General features: G+C 42.6%; 1 protein-coding gene across 1 annotated transcript in view; it reads left to right on the plus strand.

The window, feature by feature from the left end:
* The first annotated feature begins 13388 nt into the window (after positions 1-13388).
* The window catches only part of PAQR6 (progestin and adipoQ receptor family member 6), a 148305-nt gene continuing 136165 nt past the window's right edge, over positions 13389-25528 (plus strand). Inside the window, exon 1 of the mRNA XM_085640068.1 lies at positions 13389-13675. Within this exon, the coding sequence (XP_085496194.1) occupies positions 13524-13675 (152 nt within the window). The 5' untranslated portion in view covers positions 13389-13523. The remainder of the gene's footprint in view (positions 13676-25528) is intronic.

The raw sequence follows: 25528 nt of genomic DNA on the forward strand, positions 1-25528 counted from the left end.
GTCGGGCATTGCAGTGCTGGCCCACATGGAGTAAAATCCCGATGATGAAGCATGACACCCATCTGGGTGTGTGAAAGCACTTGCTCCTAAGGAGTCATGCTCCCTGCTGACTCCTTAAGACATATTCGACTTATAGTAAAAATCTTCTCTCTTTCTCTTAAAAGGAACTGCATACCCCCTTTAATTACTCTACTTACAACACCTGTGGATGCTAACCAGGCTGCCTCTTGCCCTTGTTTGCCCTCTCATGCATTGCAGCCTGGGCCCTTGCCTGAGGGGCCTCTCATACAGCAGCCCCCCACTCTACCTGCACACCGGGCCACCCAGGGTGTTCACTATCCTCTCCTAACCCAGCTCAACCCTAGGTGGAGTCCATCGGTGTTCCATTTAACTCCGGCTGCCTGTCCTTACATTGTGGTGCTAGCCAATGTCCCAAAACTTGAACCTCACTAAATGGAGAGTACCAAACACCTAGTGAACAAAGCCACCCACTGACTCCATTCTTATATTTGCTGCAAAGCTCATTTGTTTTCAGACATTGTGTTTGGTCACAGAGTAGCATGAGTGGGCACCTTAGAAAAGGAGTTTGAGGGTGATTGTGTTGTTGTCAATTTTGTCAATTCATTTGTGGTGGGAGGGTTGATTGGTTCATCTTACATAGGTCTTGTTAGACCTAGCGATGTGAAGAGTTTGCCACTGGCTTATTTCTATAGGGACTTAGGCTTGAGGGGTGATGCTTTGTGGTCTAGGCCTGTTCCTTTGCCACCTCAGCTCGTATGTTATTCTGTCCCCACTAGTAATCGCTTTTCAGCTCTGTCTGGGGTGGGTGACATTGATTGACTTAATAGCCCCACCTCGCTACCTTTAAATGATGGTGGAGGCAATGCACCCACTAGGCAGTCTAAATGATGGTGGAGGCAATGCACCCACTAGGGAGTCTACTCTGTCATATGTCACCAATTTAATCATGGAGGTCACTCATAGTAGTGTCTCGAGGCTTCCCCCAACCCTCCTCACTCTGTCAACAAGGTCAAACTGCTGAGCTGGAATGCTGCGGGTCTCGCAGCCAAAATTAATATGTAGAGTTGGGTGGACTTTATTTCTGCATTTGACATTATTATCTTATAGGAGACATGGGCCCCAAGGATATTTTCTGCAATGGTTTTATTTGTTTTTCTGTTCCTGCAACATCTTTTGTGATGGGTAGGGCTTGGGCCAGGCTAGCTGTGTGGTTTAAGACTTCTCTGAAGTGGGCTATTGCACAAACAGCAGACTCTTTTAGGTGTTCTCAGTTAAGTGGCCCAATTCTTCCAAGCTTTGTTCTCATTAATTTTTATGATGACAATTTTTCCACCAACGCAACCGTAATTCAGCCTGCCTTTTTGATTTTATTCGGAGTTGGAACTGAGTTCCACTTATTCAGAGACTGGCCTGAACATCATCTTAGCAGGGAACTTAAATGCAAACCTTGGAGGAGGCTGACCTAGTTGAGTCCAACCTGTATATCCTTAAACCTCACTGTTCGGCTGTGCCAGCCGGCCTTGGTGACCGCAGAGGATCAATGCTACTTCCTTATCTGTTTAAACATGATCTCTGGAATACGCTTACTTGAGTTATTCCGCAAAGTCTTAGGATCCTCACTTTTGTTGGAGGGGCCGGTTCATCCACTATTGATTATATTTTTGCCAGTAGAAACTTGTTTGAGGGTCAATTATCAGTACTTTCAGTGGCCCCATCACTCTGACTTGTCCAGTGCTTTGCCCCCTTGACATCGTTGCAGGTGGCACCAATGTCCTATTGAAGAGTAATGGTCTTAGGCTAGTGTGGAAGTCTATTAATCTGAATGATGTCCAGCGTAGGCTCTGTGCCGACCACTTGACCTTACTTCTTGACTGTCTTAGGCTAACCAATGACCCTAAATGCAGTACAGCCATGTATATAAGCTGAGGTAATAATATTACATCATATATTCTGAAAACTATAGTTAGTGCCAAGCAACCCGCCCATTCCTGATTTGACAAAGCCTGTGGAGAGGCCCAGAGACATCTGTGTAGCGTCCTAAAGGCTACCCCAGGGACTTGGAGGCTGTTGCTGCCAATAGAAGATCTTATAAGTCAGCTACTAGATGGAGGAAGGATCAACTAAAGGAGTAAGCTTGGCCACTGTGGTCATCTCTTAAAGGCATAGAGACACTGATTTGTTCTGGTTTACAGTTAACAACAAAATCATCCAAACTGACTCCAATCTGGTTTGTGCCACCATCAGTGCTGACGCATGGATTGACCACTTCAGTCAAGTGTATCATTCAACTGATATCGCTAGGTGGCTGCCTAATTCCATACCATCTAACTATGTTTTCACTCTGTGTAGAGTTCACCATGGATGAAGTAGCGGAGGCAATTAACACAAGTCCAATGCATAACGACCTGGGGCCAGATGGGATCCACATGGACCTTTAGAAATTGGAGGTGGACCTGTGGGCACCTGTTATTACTAGCTATGCCAGTTTTGCATGTAAGAATGGCACCCCTAAGTTGTGGCACTCAGACATAATTGTGCCCTTCTTCAATAAAGGCAATAGGGCCTCCCCAAGCTGTTGCAGATCTATCTCCCTATTAGATTCTATAGTTAAAGTTACTGGCAGGGTCGTCCTTAACAGAATTATTGACAACCGTGTTATTTCTGAAGGCCAATATGGCTTCAAATCAGGTTTGGGTACCTCAACCTACATCTGTTAGTTAACAAATATACTTGGTGTCTTTCTTAAGTGCCCTCTAAAAGGATTTTATTGCCTCTGTCAGATTTGGGCTGAATGGTGAATGTTGCAAGCATTTTAGCCTGGGCCGAGGCATACGCCACGGTTGCATTTTGGTGCAATTTATTTTCCTTTTTTATGTTAACGATCTTGACTCCACGCTAGTCGGCAAAGAAAAGGACATGCCAACAATGAATGGTTGGATCGTTCCTGTGCTTATCTATGTGGACGACGCAGTTTTACTGTCCAGAACACCGAACGACCTTCGGACCTAAAATCCTGAAGTTGAGGAGTCTTGCACTCCAGGGATCTTCTATCGATCGAACCCATGAATTCTCCTACCTGGGGGTCACTTTTGACTCCCAGGGGACGTTGGGGGCCTCCACTCTAAAACAGAGGAGTCTTAATTATTTTTTTAGTTTGGCCTCCTAAATCGGCAACAAACCTATTGCCCCCATTGTTGAGATTTATAAAAGAAAGAGCCTCCCCTTTCTAACATATGGTTCTGGTCTGTGGGGTTATAAGGATGCTAAATTCCTGCAGGACATGAACAGAGTCTGCAGACATATTTGTGGCATTTCGACAAGACCACCAACGTGTGCTGTTCACTAGGATTTAGGGCTTCCATATGTTGTTAATGATATCAACCTTAGCCCCGCAGCTGTTTAGGTGTTCCAACTGGTGCAATCCCGAAGCCTCCCTGAACAGGGAGATCATCCGGGACTGCCTTTCTTGTGACAAGGGTCTTTTTATCACGTGGGTAAAGTATATTAAGGACGCTTGTCATAGGTTGGGCAGACACAATATTTTCTCCCTGCCAAACAACATCTCTATGAGAGACAAACGCTGGATTAAATCCAGCCTTATAAACCTTAAAAGGAGGGAAAGAGAGTCGCTGGAGCTAAAGAAGCCTGCCAATAGGGAGTATTTGTTGGTTCAGACCCCTCTTGAACGTGGACCTTATCTGGAGATGATCCCCAAAACTTGAGACAGGGTGTTACTCTGACCAGATTCAAGAAGGGTAAGATTAGGAGTCAGCACTCATTCCCCGTGGGCCAGTTGGACCCAATATTTATTTTGGTCTGCCCTTATGATGAGCACTCTTGCAGACTCTGGCACACTATTTTTATGCAGGTTTTACCGCTGTTTAACTAGAAGGTTTTTAATTTCACTCCTTAAAGGTGCCTCTGTCTAGATATACAACTTGCCACTTTCATTTTTGTGGAAGCACCCCACATTGGAAGTCTGTGTATGAGTAGCCACTTTGATTAGGTTAGCCCCGCGGCAAAAACAAACTTTATCACCACAGCAGCCCTGATGCAACTTTTGTGCTATACAGCCCTAAGGCTGCTGCTGCGTTCTTTTGGAGCACCTTATGCTAGCTTGGTGCTTGTTAAAATGTTTTTGCTTTATGATGTGTGATTTTAATCATTCAATTTGCACCGTGCACTTTGGTGGATGATATTTGTTTCCAGATTTCATCTGTATAACATGGAGTCTAATGCTGAGCTCTCTTGATACACGTTGTCTGCTTGTTTTACCTTCATTGGTTTTTTATATATGTATCTTCACACTGTTTTAATATTTAATATTTTGTATGTTTTTATCTAGTGCTTTTATGGTTTGTACTCTAAACGGAATTAAGAAAGAATTGAGTACTGAATGAGTCTTAATCACTACATCCAAATAATAAAATTACTCCTTAATTTATTCTTGAAAATTTTAAATAAAATCTAATCATGAAAATAAAATTAATTCAAAAATCACTTAATCTCTTTCAAATAGTAAACAATAACAATATGCAGTAACAAATTATGTAAAAACATTCCTTAGAATAAACAACATACTTTAAACTCCCCAATTAACTAAACAAGCATTAAAAAAGTGGCATTAAATTAGTTTTTATGTGAAATTTGTTTTATTCTTTAAAATTTAACAAATATAGACATTTAGTCAATTTAAAAATAATTTAAGACAAACCAATCAAGCCCACAACATACCACACTGCAGTTTGAAAACAAAAAAAACAAAAAATATATATAAGATAATAGTTTTTAATTAAAAAATGTAAAATCAAATTCATTTCCCAATTAAAAACGAATATAATTGATACATTACTCAGTTAATCTCAGGTTAAAAAAATATTATTTAAAAACTACCCACACTATTCCAATATCTAAAATGTAATACCACTCTAATTTAATATTCCATATGTAACTTAATGAACTACGTAAAATTAATATATTCATACATTTACATTAATTGATGTATAAATTGGAATGACTACACAGCCAATCCCTCATTAAACCTCACAAACCAAACTGAAAATATAAAACAAAATGTAAAATGTAATAAACAAATAACAATTACAGGATACAATCAATTAACATTAATTAATATGTAAAAAATGAAAAACAAACTACCCACCCAGTTTCCAATAAACCCAACAGTTCAAAATAAACATGTAATGCAGAATTTCAAAAATATATAAAATATTTAAACAACTAAATAACAATGAAACGATGTAACATAATTAACAATCTAAATAACATTAATGGAAAATAAAAAAGCACTACTCACCCAATCCTGAATACATTCAATATGAAACAATATATTTTACAGTAACATATATGTTAATAAATAAAAATAAAACATCACAATAAAGGCGGGAGAGGAGTTGTCCTAACGGTTAGGGTGGTGACCTCGAAACTGGGGAACCAGGTTCCAGCTTTGGCAAGTACACGCAACATCCCGTGATTCTGGGCAAATCACTTGGGGGCATATGTATCAACATCACCATTTGCGATTCTCAAATAGCGATTGTTAAAGAATCGCTATTTGAGAATTGCAAAACGGGATGTATTTAAAAAATCGCAAACTTTTTGCGATTTCTTAAAATTCCTTAATTGCGATTAGCAAATTGCGAAATCGCAATTAAGGAATACCTGGCCATTCATTTCTATGGGCCAGGAGACCCATAGGAATGAATGGGAAGTAATTCTCAAATAGCGAATTCGCAATTTGCTAATCGCTATTTGAGAATAATTTCAAAGGTGCAAGGGTGTCATGATGACACCCTGATGCACCCCTGAAATGAGCATGTGTGTGCATATGGCGCACATACATGCCCTAAGGGCATGTATGAGCGTCACGTGGCACTTTGCAAAATTAAAAATAGTGCATTTTGAAAGGAAATCGCAAATTACCACCAACTGGAAGTTGGTGGCAATTTGCGATTTCTTAAGGATAATTCGCACAACTTGGGTGCTTTTTACATATCATTTAAGAAATCGCAATTTGCGATTTCTTAAATGCTTACGCAAAATTAAGAAATCGCTAAATTAGCAATTCCTTAATTTTGCGATGGGATTTTGCCTAATACATCCCGTTTTGCGAATTTTTAATCGCAAATGCTGTATTTTGCGATTCGCAGCGTTTGCGAGTAAAAATTAGCTTGATACATATGCCCCTTAATCTCCCCGTGCCTAACAAAAAATGAATGTGTCCTCATGTAATGAAACTGGTGCTCACGTAAAGCGTTCTGATACCCGATACCTTCGGGTCAAGTTTGCGCTATATAAAACACCGTAAAAAAAAAATGCACCATGATAAAAGCCTATATTAAAGTACACTAGTTTGTAAACATATATTATAGTAAAATAGTTTAAAGATACATACTTGCCTTTGGTATTTTGGTCACAATATTTTTTTGTTATGATATTTTGCCCACAATATCCTGGTCAGACAATATATTTCAGTCATTATTTATTAGGAAGATCTCACTGTTACCCTAGTCCTCTGCCGCAGTATGCCTTGTGTGTGGTGCAGAGAGTGTTAAATATTATTCTTGCATCAAGCGAGAGTCAGTGAAGTACTTTCGAGGCTGGCTTTATATGTTTTTTTCCAAACACATTTGGAGTCACATTCTGCCAACTAAATTCTGGTGCCTCTGAATCAGTGAGTTTTTTTGGTAGCCTTGTGTAAAAACAATCTTACAGTAGTCTTAAATGGACCATTGCAAGGGTCTTCCTTAACTCCACCCAGTGCACAGGTCATAGGCGCATCAGTGAAGTGGATTATGGGCCTCGAACATTTTGGATTTATCTTGGCTCTGCTCAGCTGATGGAAACTCTTTGTTTTTTTAAATTTATTTTTACAGAAAGAAAGATAATTTAGGCAGCTGAAGTTTTGTCATGAATCATGGGCCTCTTTTGTCGCAAAGTGGATTTGGGGGTTTGTTGCTGGTTATTTGGAGGTTCGCTTGGTTCTGCTTCAGGAACTGCGACAGTGGGCAGGATTTTGCGATTTCGGCTTCGGTTTGCTGCGAAATCTGCACTTTTGTAAAAATGCAGCGATTTTTACAAAAGTGCCCGCGAAATCGGCACTTTTGTAAAAATGCCGCAATTAATGTGCACTTTTAGCAAAGTCCCGTATTTAAAGTGAAAATGCATTAGATACTAAAAGTTACCTTCACCAGCAACACACATTTACCTTGTCCTGAAGAAGGTAATGTTGCTCAGATTTTAAGGCAAAGCGTTGAGTTCATAATCCGCATGTGGAAGCAGAGGTGTTCCTCACTCATCTGGTGATTCAGCAAAAATCTATACCCGTCCCTGCAACTGAGTTACTCATACAATTAAATGTTTTATTCATTCATACAAGAGGGTGCATCAGCGAGACATGAACTATTTCCATTAATGTTTTTAACACAGAAGACTTTACCAAGATTACACTAAACTGAACCGAGAGGCTTTCAATGCCAAGAAGTCCATCAAAAGGATAATTCCAATACCTCTACGGCAATAAGGTGCACAGTAGTGGAATACAACTCATACCATATTTGCTGCCTGCGTAATAAGAGGGTTAAGCAAAGTTTTGCTTTGTGGCATATTACATTGTGTGTTGAACTTTGGCAAACATGGAACAAATTAATTCTGTATTATTGGTGTAGTTTATACAAGGAGCAGGATACTAACCAGTTGCTACCCCAAACATCTTTTGGGTTTCATGTGCTGCAGACACAGTCTGCAACTATACTTCCTAGGTAAACGAGAAAATACTAAACGGAGTTTGCTTCACTTTCGTCTAATGAAAGCTTTTATGCAAAACGTGTCAAGTAAATCTTGAGAAACCCGTTTGTTTCATAGTTTTTACATATAGCACATAATATAAGGTAAATATTTGCCCCATCACATGCGCCAGTTCAAAACTTAGCAAAAAAACTTGCTGTAAAGTTGGCTAAAAATAAAAATAAAAGGATAGTTAAAAATTGAAATGCTAGCTTTGCTTGTTTGATTACAATGTATTATGCATCCAAACCCTATAATTGTTCTGACTGGTTCTAGCTTTTACCAGTTTACAGAACTTTTTTTAATCTGCAAATAAATATATTTTATTTTAGAGTCAAAACATTAATTGAGCCTTTTTCAACTTGTATGAAGAGTAAGAGCCTCAGTCACAAACGTTCATGGCAGGCACATCCAAAAAGCAGTGGCAAAGGCAATAATTCTCACATTTGGCATCTATTGACTTTACTAATGGTTTTAGTTATTCGCCACAACATCCCCTGAACCTGTGACACAGGACTAAAGCCTTGAAAATAAAAGCTTTTGATATGGCTGTTCGTCATTTTGTAAGCCTGAATACCACTCATGAAGGTATACAAAATGACGCAGCAGAAAAGAGCTTACCTCTATTAAAGGCTCCTTAAACACCTCATTAGGGGTAGTAAGTACTATATAAATACAATTACAAAATATGTTATTTATATTTTTTTTTAAATTGTATTTTACATTTAAAAAGCACTCTTTAAAATATATTTGAGAGTATGTCTGACATTGTCAGGAAAAGGCAACTAATATAATTTTCTTTCAAGTATATTTATTTCTTGCTAACTATGTACGTAAAAGCTAAAATAGAAAGCCCTTTTTAATAAAACTTTCAAATTCAGAATTTGCTTTCATATATGAAAGTATGGGTTGTCTCAACGCATCAAGATCTTTTTAAATACGGGCACATTGGACATGGAAGGTGAGCGGGTAACATGGCCAACTAGAGCATGGGCGTCAATTCACTAAAATGCTAGGGGTAGTGGAAGGGACATCACAGGAAATGACATCACATCAGGGACCATTTCAAAGTGGAATACTCTGCTAAAATAGTTTCCATTGTTTTAAAGCTGAAAATGAATGATTATGAGTAAAATAAAAGTGCCGCAAAAATGCTGCTAAATTTTCATATTTGTGCCGCTAAATTTCCATATTTGTGCTGCTAAATTTGCTAATCCATGCCGCAATATCCTGGGTGGTCTGACTGGTAGAGGTTGAAGAGTTGGCATGAGTGGCATGACCTTCCAAGGGTATGAATCCTTTGAATTGGGTTGGACCCAGTCAATTTCTCAAGTCTGCTCAGCAATATGTCCTGTCTATGTGTCACGGGCTGCTAAGATAATGAAAGTATGACAACTGAATTCTTGTCTTCATTCAAGCACAGAATGGGCTGTTCTCTGATATTAGACAGAGAAATGTCAGTGTCTCTGCTGGCCTTACCCCAGATTTGTGATTTGTATATACAGTATAGATTACCCCTTACTGTTCATCATAATTTTTCTGGAAATCACCATGGAGTTCCGTGGCCATATGGAGGACGAGGCTCAAGGCCAATTGTCTTTATAAGGTCATGAAACTCAGAGATGGCTTGCAATCGCCCTTTAATTTATGCCAGAGGGTATTTTAATCCTTATAATACATGGGTACTCCATCACCCATCGTACAAACAGCTTAAACCCTTGGTTTCTGGTTCCTTCGTCTTTCATGCTTAATACAGACATGAAGAGTAAAAGCAGAATCTGTACTGAGAAATTAAACACACCAAAAATAAGTTACCAAGTTTATCAAACAGAGGTTAAAATACGTGTAATGTAAATCAGATTTAAAAAGCTGCATGCAAACTGAGAATAAACATGTTGAGTTTTTAATTTTCCTGTAACGACCTATTGCATGGGAAAAATTGACATGTTGCCATAAATATCTCTTTACTGATGACACTTTTTATATTAGAAAAGCAACTAAAATGGATTAATAAAACAGTTCCTGTTTTTCTAGTTTAAACTGCACCTGTAGTTGTGGTCTGTGATACACCGTCTACCCTGACAGGTGTCCCTGGCAGCAGGCCCTGTGACGTCAGAAGTCGACAGGGGAGAGGTTGTGGCCTTACGGCCAGAGCTGCCGACTTTGGAGCTGGAGAACCAGGTTCGAGCCTCTTCGTCAGCTCAACATCCTGTGATTCTGGGCAAATCACTTCATCTCCCCATGCCTACCAAAAAATGAATGTGTCCTTGTGTAACGAAACTGGTGTTCATGTAAAGCGCTCCAATACCTTTGGGTCAAGTTTGCGCTATATAAATCTGCAACAACAACAAAAAACTGCAATAACTTATTACAGATGAGCAGCTTTGCTATTTCTTTATTACTGGTGACTAGAGATGTCTCTAATGTACTGTAATAAGGGAATGAGAGACTGGCATTGAGGGATTACTGGCATCCATGTTCACTGTACTATAAATGCCTTGTGGGCTCAATTTTTGTCATCTAATTGAGGTGGGCTAAGTTGGAAATTAGCTCATAGCTGGTGTAGCCTTTTGGGTCACGAGACGATATCTTCAATGGTGGTGTAATAGTGACATGGACATCATCAATAAACTTTATTCGGTTTTATAAAAGAAAACCATAAAAGTTATTCAAACATCAATAAAACATCTTCCAGGTCTCAAATAGACAAATATAAAATGACCAACTTAATCTAAAGAGAAATACGTAAATCACAGTACAAAAATTAATCACAACTTGACCTGAGTCTAACAGCGACCCGTAAAAAATTGAGCGTATACAGAACAGTGTCGTTAGAGAGGAGTTGTAAAAAGATAAAAGCTGGTCCTGCCCTCCTTAATCCCGCCTTTTTAAGAATGGGGATAATAAATAACTTCCTAGGAACAACATAAAAACTACAAAACATTAAAAAGTGCATCGTGTCCAGAGGAGACTTACAGTCACAGCCACAGGGCATGAGGCACTGACCTCTGTGGGAGCCACGAAGGTGTGCCAAGAAAAAATGGAAAAGGTCAAGCCGAAACCGCGCCAATAAAAAGCGATCGTGGGCGCTTTTAAGCCCTAGAAGATATGGCTTGGCTGTTGGCACAGGTTTTAACCCGATGTACTTACGCACACTGCGCTTGCATAGTTCCACTTCCTCTTTTCACAGTGGCTCCTTCTTAAAAAAACACTCTTTGGCCCAGACAAGGTCCCGCTTACATATGCGCTCAGGATTAGCAAATAATTCTGCTCTGCCTAACCTGGAGAGGCCTACTCTTATATACTGAAGCCATCGGTCATAGTTGGGAGTGTTGCCTTAAGAGACAGACCGAAATCCTTTATACAGCATAGAGTTGCGCTAGTAGGTTGGCTGTTTTTAGCCATTGGGCCAACCTCTATCATTCATTTTTTGTCTCTGGGTAGAAGATGGTGGTGGAAGGTTGTCAGAGGCGGGGTCACAAGAGGTCACGGTGATGGGGTCAGGATTGCTGGAATTGGAATTGCAGATTTTGAAACTATTGGGCTCAGAACTGTAGAAGGTCATAAGGGTGCTGATGGGTTGCAAAATTGTTGTGACTTCCTGGCCGATGTTAAAAGTCTCCCTTGTTTGGTTCGCGGCCTGGCTGATTTGATTGACAAGGTAGATCTTGTTGGTGCTCTAAATGGCTTTGGGATTGACGGTATGCTTTAGTTCACCAAGTCACTTGGAACATTGTTGAACCATTTGTTTTTTAATTAGATACTGATCTGGTCCTGAGAGGGGCATTTATCTCCAAAGAGGGTGAAATGTTATTATGGTAGAACGTCTCCAGCAAAGCTTCGGGGTCAGAGAAGGTTTGACAGATTGTCTTATTTGAAGGGTGGATTTATTCGAACTACTCCTTGCTTATTATATCAGGGCCACTGGAATGCTGCGATTGTCCGACCCCAGCTTTTTTTTGCATAATTATGGATTTGCCTCATTTGCCACATAATTCATCAACTGCTGCATAATCTAACAAAAATGTGTTTCTAGTTCAAACGGTAAAAAAGTTATTAAAAACGTAACAATGCTTGTTGGCGGGCAGCGGAAGTCTCATTGGAAAGGTCGATTGATAACCTTTCTGTTGCCTATTGCTGTATTTAGGGGTCAAATTGGAAATAATTAGGTCAATTTATCTCCAGAGGGTGTTAGCAAGTGTAAAGATCTCAAAATAATGAAATAATAATATCAAAAAAGTGCTGCATTATGCCACACAATTTGCCTTTTCTGCCGCATAATTTGGTCAGCCCTGCCGCATAATTTGTCCCTCCCCTGTTGCATAATTCCAATGGCTCTGCTAATAGTTTCGAATTTACATGGGTGTGAACAGTTTTGAACTCTGGGCTTTGTGTGAGGTGGGGCTCTGTACAGGAGGTTTTACAGGTAAAGGGAGATAAACGGATGGTTTTACCATGGCGACACCTGACAGACACATATGTGGGGTCACAGCAAGCCCAAAATCTGACTGGCTTCATGTCTCAGCCCAACTGTACTGAGAGAAGCCGAGGGCCTGCACGGTTTCCAGGTAGTCCGCGGATGGTTTAATTCTGGTCTGTCCAGTTCACCCACAAGCGGAAATCACTCTTGAGAAAAACTGTGACTACTTTTATATAAACGAGAAGGTTTATTTCAAATAAATCCAACGACGAGCTATGATTTGGGAGGTAGTTGGTCGTTGCAGCTCTGAAGGAGCTGTAGGGGTGAATGTGCTGCCGGGACACCCCTGGAAGGAAGGGAATGGTAGTCTGGGAGCTCAGTGCACTGAGTTCTGAGGTGTGATTCCAGTGGTGCTCGGGAACAACAGTGGAAGGGCGAAAGGCTGAGATAGACCATACCTCATTAACTTATAAGTAAAGCCTTAAACAACTTGTTAATTATGCGGTGCTGGCGGATGTAGCTGGACGCCGCGTCATGGCTCTCGAAGGGCTGGTACTCATTTGATTATCGGCCTCGGGAGGATGAATGACAGGTAAGTCTTGTTGCCCTGTCATAGAATTATACATACAGGTTTTGATACAACACAACGCAGCGGTGCTCTTTTTTAATGGCCTGGTAGGAACGAAACGCTACTATGTCGCCACACTCGAAGTCTAGGTTACATATCTCAGGAACCTGTGCATCAACCCGCTGAACTTTCAAAGTAGGATTGCTCGCTAAGCATTGACAGTGAATGTTGCAAGTAACAAAAAAATAGGTCAAAAAACAAAGATCTTGGAAATGTAAGTGAAGTTCCGCTTGAACAAGGGGCCGCAGTGCTCTCGAAGAGTTAAAAGCCCGCTATCAGTGCCTAGTTCCGACACTGACACCACAGTCGGCCCCGGAACACAAAGCCCCCGCAGTTGCGATGCAACGCGATCCGTGGGCCGTTCTGCTTTGGCCGATGGGGTGATCCCGGGAGGGGCAGGGACGCGGGGTGCTCGCCGCTCTCGCACACTCACAAAGCCCTTTCAGTCAGCCCGGTCTCCTGACACGGCACAGAGGCAAGGGGCCCTTTCTTCTCTCTCCGCCAATGGGGAGGCAGCGGGCGGGCCGGGGCCGCTGCCAAGGAATGCGCCGCACACAAATCAGAGCCGCGGAAGAATGAGAGGGGAGCCCCAGCCCCTGACAGCAGCACCGAGAAGGCTGCGCCGAGAGAGGATGGCCAGAAGGAGGCGGGATGCGCCCCCTCCTGCACTCCGGCTCTCAGGCTCTGCGTGCTCACTTTTCCTCACTCTTACGTTTCATTTACTTATTTTGTGTGGCGGTTCTGTTTAGCGCGGACCAGGCGCAGAGGGTCTTCGGAGCACTTTACAACATGATTGCATTAAGGTACGCTCTTGTTTTACAATGCATAACGTGTGCGTGTTTTTGACAAAAAATATTCGACGCTGGAAAAACGTTTGAGCGTGTGTGCATGTGATGTTGTCCCGAGCCGTGCGTGATCGTACAGCGCTCGAGCCGACAGTCAGTCTGTTTATTTTATACAGAGCGGATGTGGCATACGTTTCATCTGACTTCTCTGACTCGCAGACAGAGGCTCTGGAAACAGATGAGCGGGAGTTGGGGCGGAGGGATGCTGCAGCCCCCTCGTCACTACCCAAAATGCTCTGATTGCTGGGTCACATTTTGCTTTTAGAATCTTCAGTTCCTCACACCGTCCCTGAAGCCATTTTACTCCAGTTGTCAACACTTCGAGTTTTCACTTAATTTTTACCAATACTTTTCTGTTAAGTTGTGGTGGGAGGTGTTAGTGGAAATACATATCTTTTTAGGTTATGTGTGTGTGTGTATATATATTGTGTGTAAGTATATATATATATACACACACAAATACACGCACACACACACACACACACACACACACACACACGTATACATATGTATAAATGCATCATACACTGCATTCTCTGTTAGGAAGAGTTTCAGTCTTCGCTGCCTATGAGCAAGGTATCTGGCTATCCCACCATTTGCACAGCGTGCCTCCCGCAGCAACTTGCTGTGATAGCTTGGGTTGGCTGAGTCCAGGGCACAAGCTAAAAAAACAAACAAGCATTGGCATAGCCAATAGGTCTCGCCTTTGGGACCTTATAAGTGTTTAGCCATGCAACAGTTGCATAACTAAATACTTATAAGGTCCCAAAAGCGAGACCTATTGGCTATGCCAAGCGGCCGCGAAAGTAAAAGTGATTGCGATCCAACACCAAAGCGGCCGTGCGGCCGCGAAAGTGAAAGTAATCGCGGTAAAAGCGGCGCTCACGCCCGTGCACATGCACTGTAGCTCCAGGCTGGCCTGGTAGCACTTTTTGGAGCCCTCTCAATAAGTTTCGCCAGACCAGCGCATGCGCTGGGTCAGGCGAGACCTAAAAAAGCTCCCTTACTCTCTGCACCTTGCTACTTGGAATCGAAAGCAGACAACGTGCAGGTGCTGCTGAACATGTCCCGGTGTCTGAAAATTACACTGGGACAAGTTCCTCATATTTCTCGAGGCCCAACTTCTTGGAAGGGGGTCGTGTCCACCCTATGAAAAGAGTGGGTGGATGCCGTGTGCCTGCGTGTACCCCCGACTTGTGCCCTGGCGGAGTCATATTTGGAAGTGTGGAAGTAGCGTACTGGGCTTTAGTTTGATTAAAGCCACTCATTCGTAGGTTTGGCTGGAGAGTGAACGTATCTGTATTCCTGTTATCTCAGTGTGTTGTTGCACACAGGGCACTTAGTTCCTTGTGATTTAGCAGTTCTTCTAGAGTTGACTCCGGAGAGGCCACAGATAACCATGGTTGGTCAACAACGGGCATGAGAGCAGGATGGTTTGGCTTACAGAATCTTGGTTGCTTTCATTCTTCAAATTCTATAAAGAACTAAAAAAAAATAAACAGGAGAATGACTAAAAATAACCTTGTGGGGAAGGGATGCTATTCTAACAAGTCCTAAAATGTAAAGAATTAAAAGAGTCAATGGACCGGCAGCAGGAAATGAGTTGGACACCTTTCCTTTTCCTCTGTTTGCGAGGGCTCTTGATTTTGGTGGTGGTCATCTTTGTCGCTGGGGATGTAATTGTAATTGTATTTATATAGCTCTTACTACCCCTGATGAGGCATCGAAGCGTTTTTTGGTGAGCTGCACGCTTCTCCGGAACTGAAATGTATTAGTGGTGGATTAGTATAGGGAAATATGAGTACAGTATTAGTATTGGAAGGTACGAGATGATTTGAGCAGAGGACATGCAAGTCTGTTGGATTGAATAGAGTAATGGAGGGATAAAAGAGGGAAGAAAACCAAAAGTGTTAATTCGTGAATATAGTAGTAAGTTGAGGTCTGGGATGAGCCTGTAGAAAGGGATAAGAGAGAAAGGGAATCAGAGTAGAAAAAATAGGTTTGGGATGAGTCAAAGGAGAAATAACATGAGGGAGAATGTATTAGGGTTGTTTGGGAGATCATAGTAAACTGATGTTTGGGTGAGCCAGGAGGTGTAGAGGAGGGAGGAGTCTAGAAGGGTTATTTTGGAGATTATAGTAGTAGAAAGGGTTTTGTATGAGAGTGAGTGAAGATAGAGGATACATTTATAGAGGTGTAGGGTGTTGGTGGGTCAGGATAAAGCTTTTGTGCACCCGACGTGCACTCCCTGCAGGTGCTATAGTAGGTAGGGAGGTCATCTTGGTGTTGGCTTTAAGGACAGAATTGAGGCTAAGACCTGGAGGCTAAGCAAAGTATGTGATTTAGCGGTCAATCAGGGAAAAGATCCTGTGGGGTCGATATATATTTCGGCGTTCGCACTAGGAGATATAAATGCTAACCATGACCCCTAATTGACCAAATTGTGTGATCTTGGTCAAATCCGTTTAATGTTTCATAGTTTCTATATTGGCCAAACTGGGAGATATTAGAACCAGGCTAGGTCAGTGTTAAGTGAATGAGTGTGAGTGTGTTGTGAAGAAAAGGATCAGATGGACAAATCAGCAGATTAAATGTCCTGTTCGTCCATTTGTGCCATCTGTACTATTGTGTCTGGGTAGTGAATCCGCTGGGATTGCCGCTGTATCCCCACTCTCACTTTTAAAGCACGGCCTAATTAGAGGAAAGCTTCTCTCTGTGGCTGCGGGGAAGTCACTCATGGGAATGACCTTACCCTACGGGTTCAAGAATTCTGGGCAACGAGAGGTAAACGTGGCAGTAGGAACCAGGAGTCTTGTCAGTGGTGCAGCAGGTGCAGGGGCGGCGACGCCAACTGCGCTCTAGTCCTAAAGGTCTTTCACTAGCCTGCCAGAAGGTGGGACCCATTTGCCTTGCTTTCATTAGAGCCCAAGCACCTTTGAAATGCCACTGGAAGAATGTTGAAATGTGTATTTTTATGTGCTGACACACCCAACCAAGTCTGGTGGATTACAAGTTCCGGAGTCCTCTAAAGGAAGTGGGGCTGTCTCTCCCACTGCCTTATTGTGGGGCTGTGAAGAAGAAGAAATCCACGCCACCAGGCCACTACACTCATGCTCCTAAGCGTGCACCAGAGTACCGCACGAATGTCACCAGACTGGCAGAGGCCTCATTTTTGAAAAGTTACGCATCACTGCGTGAAAACAGCGATGCATCACTTTTCATTGCGCCCTCCTTGCGACATGATGGGTGCGTCATATTTACTGTATGACACATCATGTCGCAAGGAATGACAGATACCCCAGTTTTACTGACGTATCTGCCTGCGTAAAATTGACGCATTGCTGGAGTTGTGTCGGAAGCGTGACGCAACTCCAGCAGTGCAGGGGGAAGGCTATGGATATAGCACTGCGTCACACTTAACGCCTGCCATGAGGCAGGCGTAAGGTTTTGACGCATTTGCGTCCTAGATTTGACGCAGTGAAATCTTATAGATTTCATTGCGTCACTCCTACGAGGTTTCCTTGCGTGGGAACGCCTCCCCTGCATACATTATACTGGACGCAGGTACAATGTAGCGCGGGGGTTTAGAAAGTGACACATGTGCTTCAGTGCGTCACTTTGCAAATAGGCCGCAACAGGAGGCATGTTTTACGCCGCTAATGCGTCACACAAAGTGACGCAATGGCAGCGCAAAACTGTCACAAGGCCTCATAAATAAGGCCCCGGATCTTTGGCGCACTCGGACAGATGACAGGCCCCGGAGGCTGTGAGCATTGTGTTCAGCATCCGGGCTGCACGCTTTTTTCCTCCGGCCGCTTCCTGCAATAACAACTCTTCAGTGTGTCATCTGCAGAAGGCACACATCCAGCCACCGGAGGCCCCGCGGACAGTGGTCACGTGCCCCCAGAGCCCTTGACAATGCATGTCACCAAAAAGGCGTCATTTTCATGTAGCCATCGCATGCTCGTAAAGGCTTGTGCTTTCATACAAATATATGCAGCAGGTACGGCCAATTACCACACCACACGCGAGCTCCTTTCTACCTCACCCGGGGCCCCTTGCGCCTCCGATATGTCACTTTAATTATGGGGCAAAGTTACATACCTGCGGCGCAAGGGGCTTGTAAATAAGCCCCCCCGGGGAGTTAAAGCTACAGATGCGAACCTTTGAATTGCACACTGCGCGTCATTTCCGTCGCAAGTTCGTCCATCCAATAAACTGCTCACCTAAAGACTCATGTAAATAGGAACAAGACTGTTTAGTTGAATGGAGGTACATGAGTGTATGAAGAAAAGAGACTAACAACATACGTAACTTGGATACGTCATCAACAGTGCTAAAGCTTGGGATGGAGAGGCGGCGCGTGGAGCTTGAGTGCATGGAAAAACACCGTAAGAAGCTCGGTGTACAACCACAGACGGTGTGATGATCTTGGATACATGAACAAATAGTGTTCAAGTTCAAGAAAATATTTATTCGACGTACATGCCATAAAAGATCAATAAAAACGGGGGGGAAACAATCAGTAGAATACTTACATCTCAAAACGGCCTATAAATAAAAACTTTACGTACAAAACCAATTTTAAAGTGCATTCATGAAGGCAGCAGGCCTGGCAGCATTTTATCACGATTCACCTCACATTGGAGACGTCATGGTTATTATTCTGACAGAACGTTCAATAAACCTAACAATTGAATTGTATGTACGTTTTGTAAAAAGTTATTGAAAAAACAGGCCTATGGTGTCTAAAATTAGAAGTGCACAATTAAGGTTATAAAAACCGTTTTTTTGGGCCCTTGTAAAAACAACAAACAATATAAAGCGCATTGTTGATTGTACTAACTAATAATAATTATTATTCCAAAGACCCTTTTCTCAGGAAAAGACAGTAAAACGTTCAATATTGATCATAAATCATGTTAGAAGAAATCATTGGTGCACATTTGTTTCAAAAGGAAAAACAGAGTAAGACGCTTGGTGCAAATGCCTAACGACGCGAAGAGCTCGGATTTATGGAAAAAAACTGTGACATAAGCCTGGTATGAATGCAAAGACAGTGTGAGGTGCTTGGATCCATAAAAACACTCCAAGAAGCTACAGGCTATGTAATGTGCCTGGAAGCTTTGAAAGACAATGTGAGCAGCTAGATGCATGGATAGACCGTGTTAGGACAAATGGTGAGTGGCCTGAGTCCGGACCGGCACTGTGAGGACCTTGCGTCTGGACAGACCGTTTGGGATGCATAGGGTGCAAGGAGAGTCTATGAGGATCTCAGTGTATATTTGCGGGCCGCTGCAGGAGCTTATAATGCATGGCCCGCCAGTGGGCGGAACTTAGGACGCCTGGACAGGAAATATGAGGCGCTTTGGATGTATGGATGGATAGTATGAGGCGCTTAGGACACATGGACAGGGAGGTGTTTCAGATTTATGGACAGACAGTGTGAGCAACATAGGCTGCAAGCTAGTTGGAGAAGGAGCTAAGCATGCATAGACAGAGAGTGTGCGGAGTTTGAGGGTTCATGGGCAGTCTTTGAGAGTATTTAAGCATGCATGGAACGTGCTATGAGCATAAGTGAACAGTGAGGAGTTTAGCATGCATTGAACGATGCTATGAGGAGAAGAGCATAAGTGAGCAGTGAGTAGTTTAGCATGCATGGAACGGTGCTATGAGGATACGAGCATAAGTGAACAGTGAGGAGTTTAGCATACATGGAACGGTGCTATGAGGTTATGAGCATAAGTGAACAGTGAGGAGTTTAGCATGCATGGAACGGTAGTATAAGGAGATGAGCGTAAGTGAACAGTGAGTAGTTTAGCATGCATGGAACTGTGCTATGAGAATATGAGCATAAGTGAACAGTGAGTAGTTTAGCATGCATGGAACGGTGCTATGAGGATATGTGCATAAGTGAACAGTGAGGAGTTTAGCATGCCCGGAACAGTAGTATAAGGAGATGAGCATAAGTGAACAGTGAGGAGTTCAGCATGCATGAAACAATAGTATAAGGAGATGAGCATAAGTGAACAGTGAGGAGTTTAGCATGAATTGAACGGTACTATGAGGTGATGACCATCAGTGAACAGTGAGTAATTTAGCATGCATGAAACAATAGTATAAGGAGATGAGCATAAGTGAACACTGAGGAGTTAAAGATGAATGAAACAGTACTATGAGTATATGAGCATAAATGAACAGTGTGTAGTTTAGCATGCTTGGAAAGATACTATGAGGAGATGAGCAAAAGTGAACAGCGAGGGGTTTAGCATGCATGGAACAGTAGTATAAGGAGATGAGTGTGAGTAAACAGTGAGTAGTTTAGTATAAGGAGATGAGCATAATTGAACAGTGAGGAGTTTGGCATGCATGGAACGGTAGAATAAGGATATGAGCATAAGTGACAGTGAGGAGTTTAGCATGCATAGAACAGTAGAATAAGGGGTTGAGCATACGTGAACAGTGAGGAGTTTAGCGTTCATGGAAAGGTACTATGAGGAGATGAACATAAGTGAACGGTGAGAAGTTTAGTATGCATGGAAAGGTACAATAAGGAGATGAGCATAAGGTAACAGTGAATGGTTTAGCATGCATGGAAAGGTAATATGAGGAGATGAGTATAAGTGAACAGTGAGGAGTTTAGCATGCATGGAATGGTACTATAAGGAGATGAGCATAATTGAACAGTGAGGAGTTTAGCATGCATGGAATGGTAGAATAAGGAGATGAGCGTAAGTGAACAGGGAGGAGTTTAGCACGCATGGAACGGCAGAATACGGAGATGAGCGTAAGTGAACAGGGAGGAGTTTAGCATGCATGGAATGGTGATATGAGCATAAGTGAACAGTGAGAAGTTTAGCGTTCATGGAAAGGTACAATGAGGAGATGAGCATAAGTGAACAGTGAAGAATTTAACATGCATGGAACAGTAGTATAAGGAGATGAGTATAAGTGAACAGTGAGGAGTTCAGCATGCATGGAACAGTAGTATAAGGAGATGAGCATAAGTGAACAGTGAGGAGTTTAGCATGCATAGAAAGGTACTATGAGGAGATGAGCATACATGAACATTGAGAAGTTTAGTATGCATGGAAAGGCACAATGATGAGATGAGCACAAGTGAACAGTGAGGAGTTTAGCATGCATTAAAAAATAGTTGAAGGAGATGAGCATGAGTGAACAGTGAGGAGTTTAGCATTAGTGGAATTGTACTAGGAGGTGATGACCATCAGTACAGTGAGGAGTTTAGCATGCATGAAACGATAGTATAAGGAGGTGAGCATGAGTAAACAGTGAGGAGTTAAAGATGTATGGAACAGTACTATAAGTATATGAGCATAAGGGAACAGTGAGGAGTTTAGCATGAGTGGAATGTTAGTATAAGGAGATGAGCATAATTGAACAGTGAGGAGTTTAGCATGCATGGAACAGTAGAACACGGAGATGAGTGTAAGTGAACAGTGAGGAGTATAGCATGCATGGAACGGTAGTATAAGGAGATGAGCATAAGTGAACAGTGGGTAGTTTAGCATGCATGGAACGGTACTATGAGGATATGAGCATAAGTGAACAGTGAGGAGTATAGCATGCATGGAACGGTAGTATAAGGAGATGAGCATAATTGAACAGTGAGAAGTTTAGCATGCATGAAAAGGTACTATGAGGAGATGAACGTAAGTGAACAGTAAGAGGTTTAGTATGCACAGAAAGGTAATATGAGGAGATGAGCATAAGTGAACAGTGAGGAGTTTAGCATGCATGGAAAGGTACTATGAGGAGATGAGCATAACTGAACAGTAAGAAGTTTAGTATGCACGGAAAGGTATTATGAGGAGATGAGTATAAGTGAACAATGAGGAGTTTAGCATGCATGAAACGGTACTATGAGGATATGAGCATAAGTGAACAGTGAGGAGTTTAGCATGCATGGAACAGTAGCATAAGGAGATGAGCATAAGTGAACAGTGAGGAGTTTAGCATGAATGGAAAGCTACTACGAGGAGATGAGCATAAGTGAACATTGAGATGTTTAGTATGCATGGAAAGGTACAATGAGCAGATGAGCGTAAGAGAACAGTAAGGAGTTTAGCATGCATGGAACGGTACTATGAGGATATGAGCATACGTGAACAGTGTGGAGTTTATTATGCATGGAAAGGTACTATTAGGAGATGAGCATAAGTGAACAGTGAGAAGTTTAGCATGCATGGAAAGGTACTATGAGGAGGTGAGCATAAGTGAACAGTGAGAAGTTTAGTATGCATGAAACAATAGTAAAAGGAGATGAGCATAATTGAACAGTGAGGAGTTTAGCATGAATGGAACTGTACTATGAGGTGATGACCATCAGTGAACAGTGAGGAGTTTAGCATGCATGAAACGGTAGTATAAGAAGAAGAGCATAAGTGAACAGTGAGGATTTAGCATGCATGGAATGGTAGCATAAGAAGATGAGCATAAGTGAACAGTGAGGAGTTTAGCATGCATGGAACGGTAGTACATGGTGATGAGCATAATTGAACAGTGAGGAGTTTAGCATGCATGGAACAGTAGTATGAGGAGATGAGCATAAGGGAACAGTGAGAAGTTTAGTATGCATGAAACAATAGTAAAAGGAGATGAGCATAATTGAACAGTGAGGAGTTTAGCATGAATGGAACTGTACTATGAGGTGATGACCATCAGTGAACAGTGAGGAGTTTAGCATGCATGAAACGGTAGTATAAGAAGAAGAGCATAAGTGAACAGTGAGGATTTAGCATGCATGGAATGGTAGCATAAGAAGATGAGCATAAGTGAACAGTGAGGAGTTTAGCATGCATGGAACGGTAGTACATGGTGATGAGCATAATTGAACAGTGAGGAGTTTAGCATGCATGGAACAGTAGTATGAGGAGATGAGCATAAGGGAACAGTGAGGAGTTTAGCATGCTTGGAACGGTACTATGAGGATATGAGCATAAGTGAACAGTGAGGAGTTTAGCATGCATGGAAAGATAGTATGAGGAGATGAGCATAAGTGAACAGTGAGGAGTTTAGCATGCATTGAACTGAAGTATAAGGAGATGAGCATAAGTGAACAGTGAGGAGTTTAGCACACATGGAATGGCATTATGAGGAGATGAGCATAAGTGAACAGTGAGGAGTTTACCATGCATGACAAGATGAGTATGCATGAAACACACAAAAGGTGATGGAATTAATCCTTTCAATTTGTCTAACGCTTGGGGTGCATTCAAACCCATCGCTTTTTGCTCATCATGCCAGCTTAGTTTGGTCCAAGCTGTATCCAAATATGTCTTGAACCTGCTCCTGTAGGAGCAATCCAGCCTGAACTGCCGGTCCTGCTAGAACCAGAACATAATCAGTCCAAGACCAGTTTCACTTCGATTTTGTCTTGTCGTCGGATATAGCTTAATTCCAGTGGCACAGTGAACACGGGGCCTATGTCTGGGCATACCTTTACCACTTATTGCGATATATCAAACACACAACCACTTCCTGGTTGGTCCGCGGTCTAGCGCTCATCTCGACTGCACCTATTTCAGCCGGATGACAGCCTCTCACAGGTTCCCCGCATTGGTTTATTTTAGACGCCGCAGTTTTTTCTTTTTGGGTTGTGTTTGGTGGGAGGGATTCTGTTTGACTTACCACTTGTTGAACACTTACCTGATTTACATAGTGCCCTGTAGTAGCTGTTTGTGCAGAAAGGACGTTTAGGCAGAACAAGACTATTGGTTGCTGCCCAATTACTTGTCGGTCAGAGGTCTAGCGCTCATCTCAGCTGCACCTATTTCAGCAGGACAAAAATGTGTAGTGAGCGCTCTACTGGCATGTCGAAGGAGCACCAAAGGCAAGCCCGTCTGTGTCTGTCCGCGCCCGAACGTCAGCAGGACCCCTGCCTTTCAGGTAACAACTATGATATCGAAGGACAGGTTTTTTTACTTTGTTGCATCCTTGTGTGAATTTGGTAACAATCTTTAAGTCCTGATAGGTCAAAGAGAACCTGTGGCCTCTTTTCCTTTCGGGACTTAGGTGGCCCGGTTACCTGTAGGACTTGCAGGTTTTCCTGCCTACCTTTAACAGTCAAGGTCCCTGTGAGTTCTACCTTCTCTCTGTTATCATTGAGTTGGCTGAATTTTAGATCTCCAGCCAGCTCTTCGTCTATTTTCCCCTCAGTGTCCGCTGGCAGGGCCCTTGGTAACAGCAACCCAGCACCAGCGGCGGCCATTACAGTTAAGCACAGTGGGGTGGAGGGGCGGGGCAGGGCACAGCAGGGGGGAAGCCGACAGACGACGGAATAGGTATTATTCATTTATTTAATCATACCTATTCTGTCGTCTGTTGACTTCCCCTCCTCTCACCTTGCCCTGCCCCGTGCCACACAGCCCCACTGCCTTTACCTGTGTTGGCCGCCAATGCCCAGCACCCTGTTCATGGTATCTATTATAACATTAGGTCATTACCAAAGCATGCAAGTGAAGCCTGGGATCTTTTGACATCTCTTTCCCCAGGATTGTGCTTATAGAAACTTGGTTAAATGCTTCTGCTCTTCCCTGCTTTCCTCTTACCCTGCCTGATAATTACTGACTGGTCAGACTGGACAGAGAATACGGACCTGGCGATGGATTTGCTATCACATTTTGCAACTCTGTTAAGCTTCAAATTCTTGACTTTTTTATGGAGGAGTGGTTGGAAATGTGTATTTTCAAACATGAGCTGGCAACAGTCCTCATTGGAAGGGAGCATTAATCTATCGCCCCCTCCCCCAACCCCCAAGAATCCAAGAAAGATTTACCCATCTCTTGACTTAACATATTGCTACCTATGTACTTTCCTCTAATAATTTACTCTTGTTGGGAGATTTCAAATTTTATGGAGAGGACACTGTAAGGTCAGAGGTTGCCTGTCGCTTCCAAGAAACAATGAGGGGCTTATTTATGAGCCCTTGCGTCACTATTGCGCCGCATTTGCGTCACTTTTGTGCCACCCGTGCGTCACTTTTTGTGACGCACCTGTGGCATAAAAAACGCACCATGTCGCTTCATATTTACAAAGTGACGCATCTACCTTGATACCTTGTAAACCCCTGTGCCACATTATACCTGTGACAGGTATAATGTATGCAGGGTGGGCGTTCCAACACAAGTAAGCCTCGTAGAAGTGATGCAGTGAAATCTATGAGATTTCACTGCACCACTTCTAGGGCGCAAATGCATCAATATCTTACGCGTGCCTCACAGCAGGCGTAAGACTGATGCAGGCACATTTGAAATGGGACTTGCCCATGTGAAATGACCCATTGCTGAAGTTGCGTCACTTTTGTGACACACTCCAGCAATGTGTCATTTTTGCGCCTACAGATAAGTTGGAAGTACTGACATATCTGTAACTCCTTGCGACATGATGCGTCTTACTGTAAATATGATGCATCCAGCATGTCACAAGTAGGGCACAATGAAAAGTGACACATCTCTGTTTTCACGCAGCGATGCGTCACTTTTCATAAATGAGGCCCTGAATTTTCACCAGTGTATTACAGATCCAACGCATATGGCTGGCCATACACTCAATTTGCTTTTTACAAACTGTCCACTCTTGGTCAGTGAAGATCCTTTTCCTCCTACTTGAACAGATATTCATCTAATTAAGTTCCAGATTGCTATGACTGACACGACAAAGCAGTTGGCTACAGTGTCGGAATAAGATATAGAGCGTGGAACAACACTCGCTAGAAAAGTGCTCCAAGGTCGTTTCATGGAGAGCTGTGACCCAGGACCCTGACATTAATGTTGCTTTAAATAATTACGA

Source organism: Triturus cristatus, chromosome 12 (genome assembly GCF_964204655.1).
Source record: "Triturus cristatus chromosome 12, aTriCri1.1, whole genome shotgun sequence".
Lineage (NCBI taxonomy): Eukaryota > Metazoa > Chordata > Amphibia > Caudata > Salamandridae > Triturus > Triturus cristatus.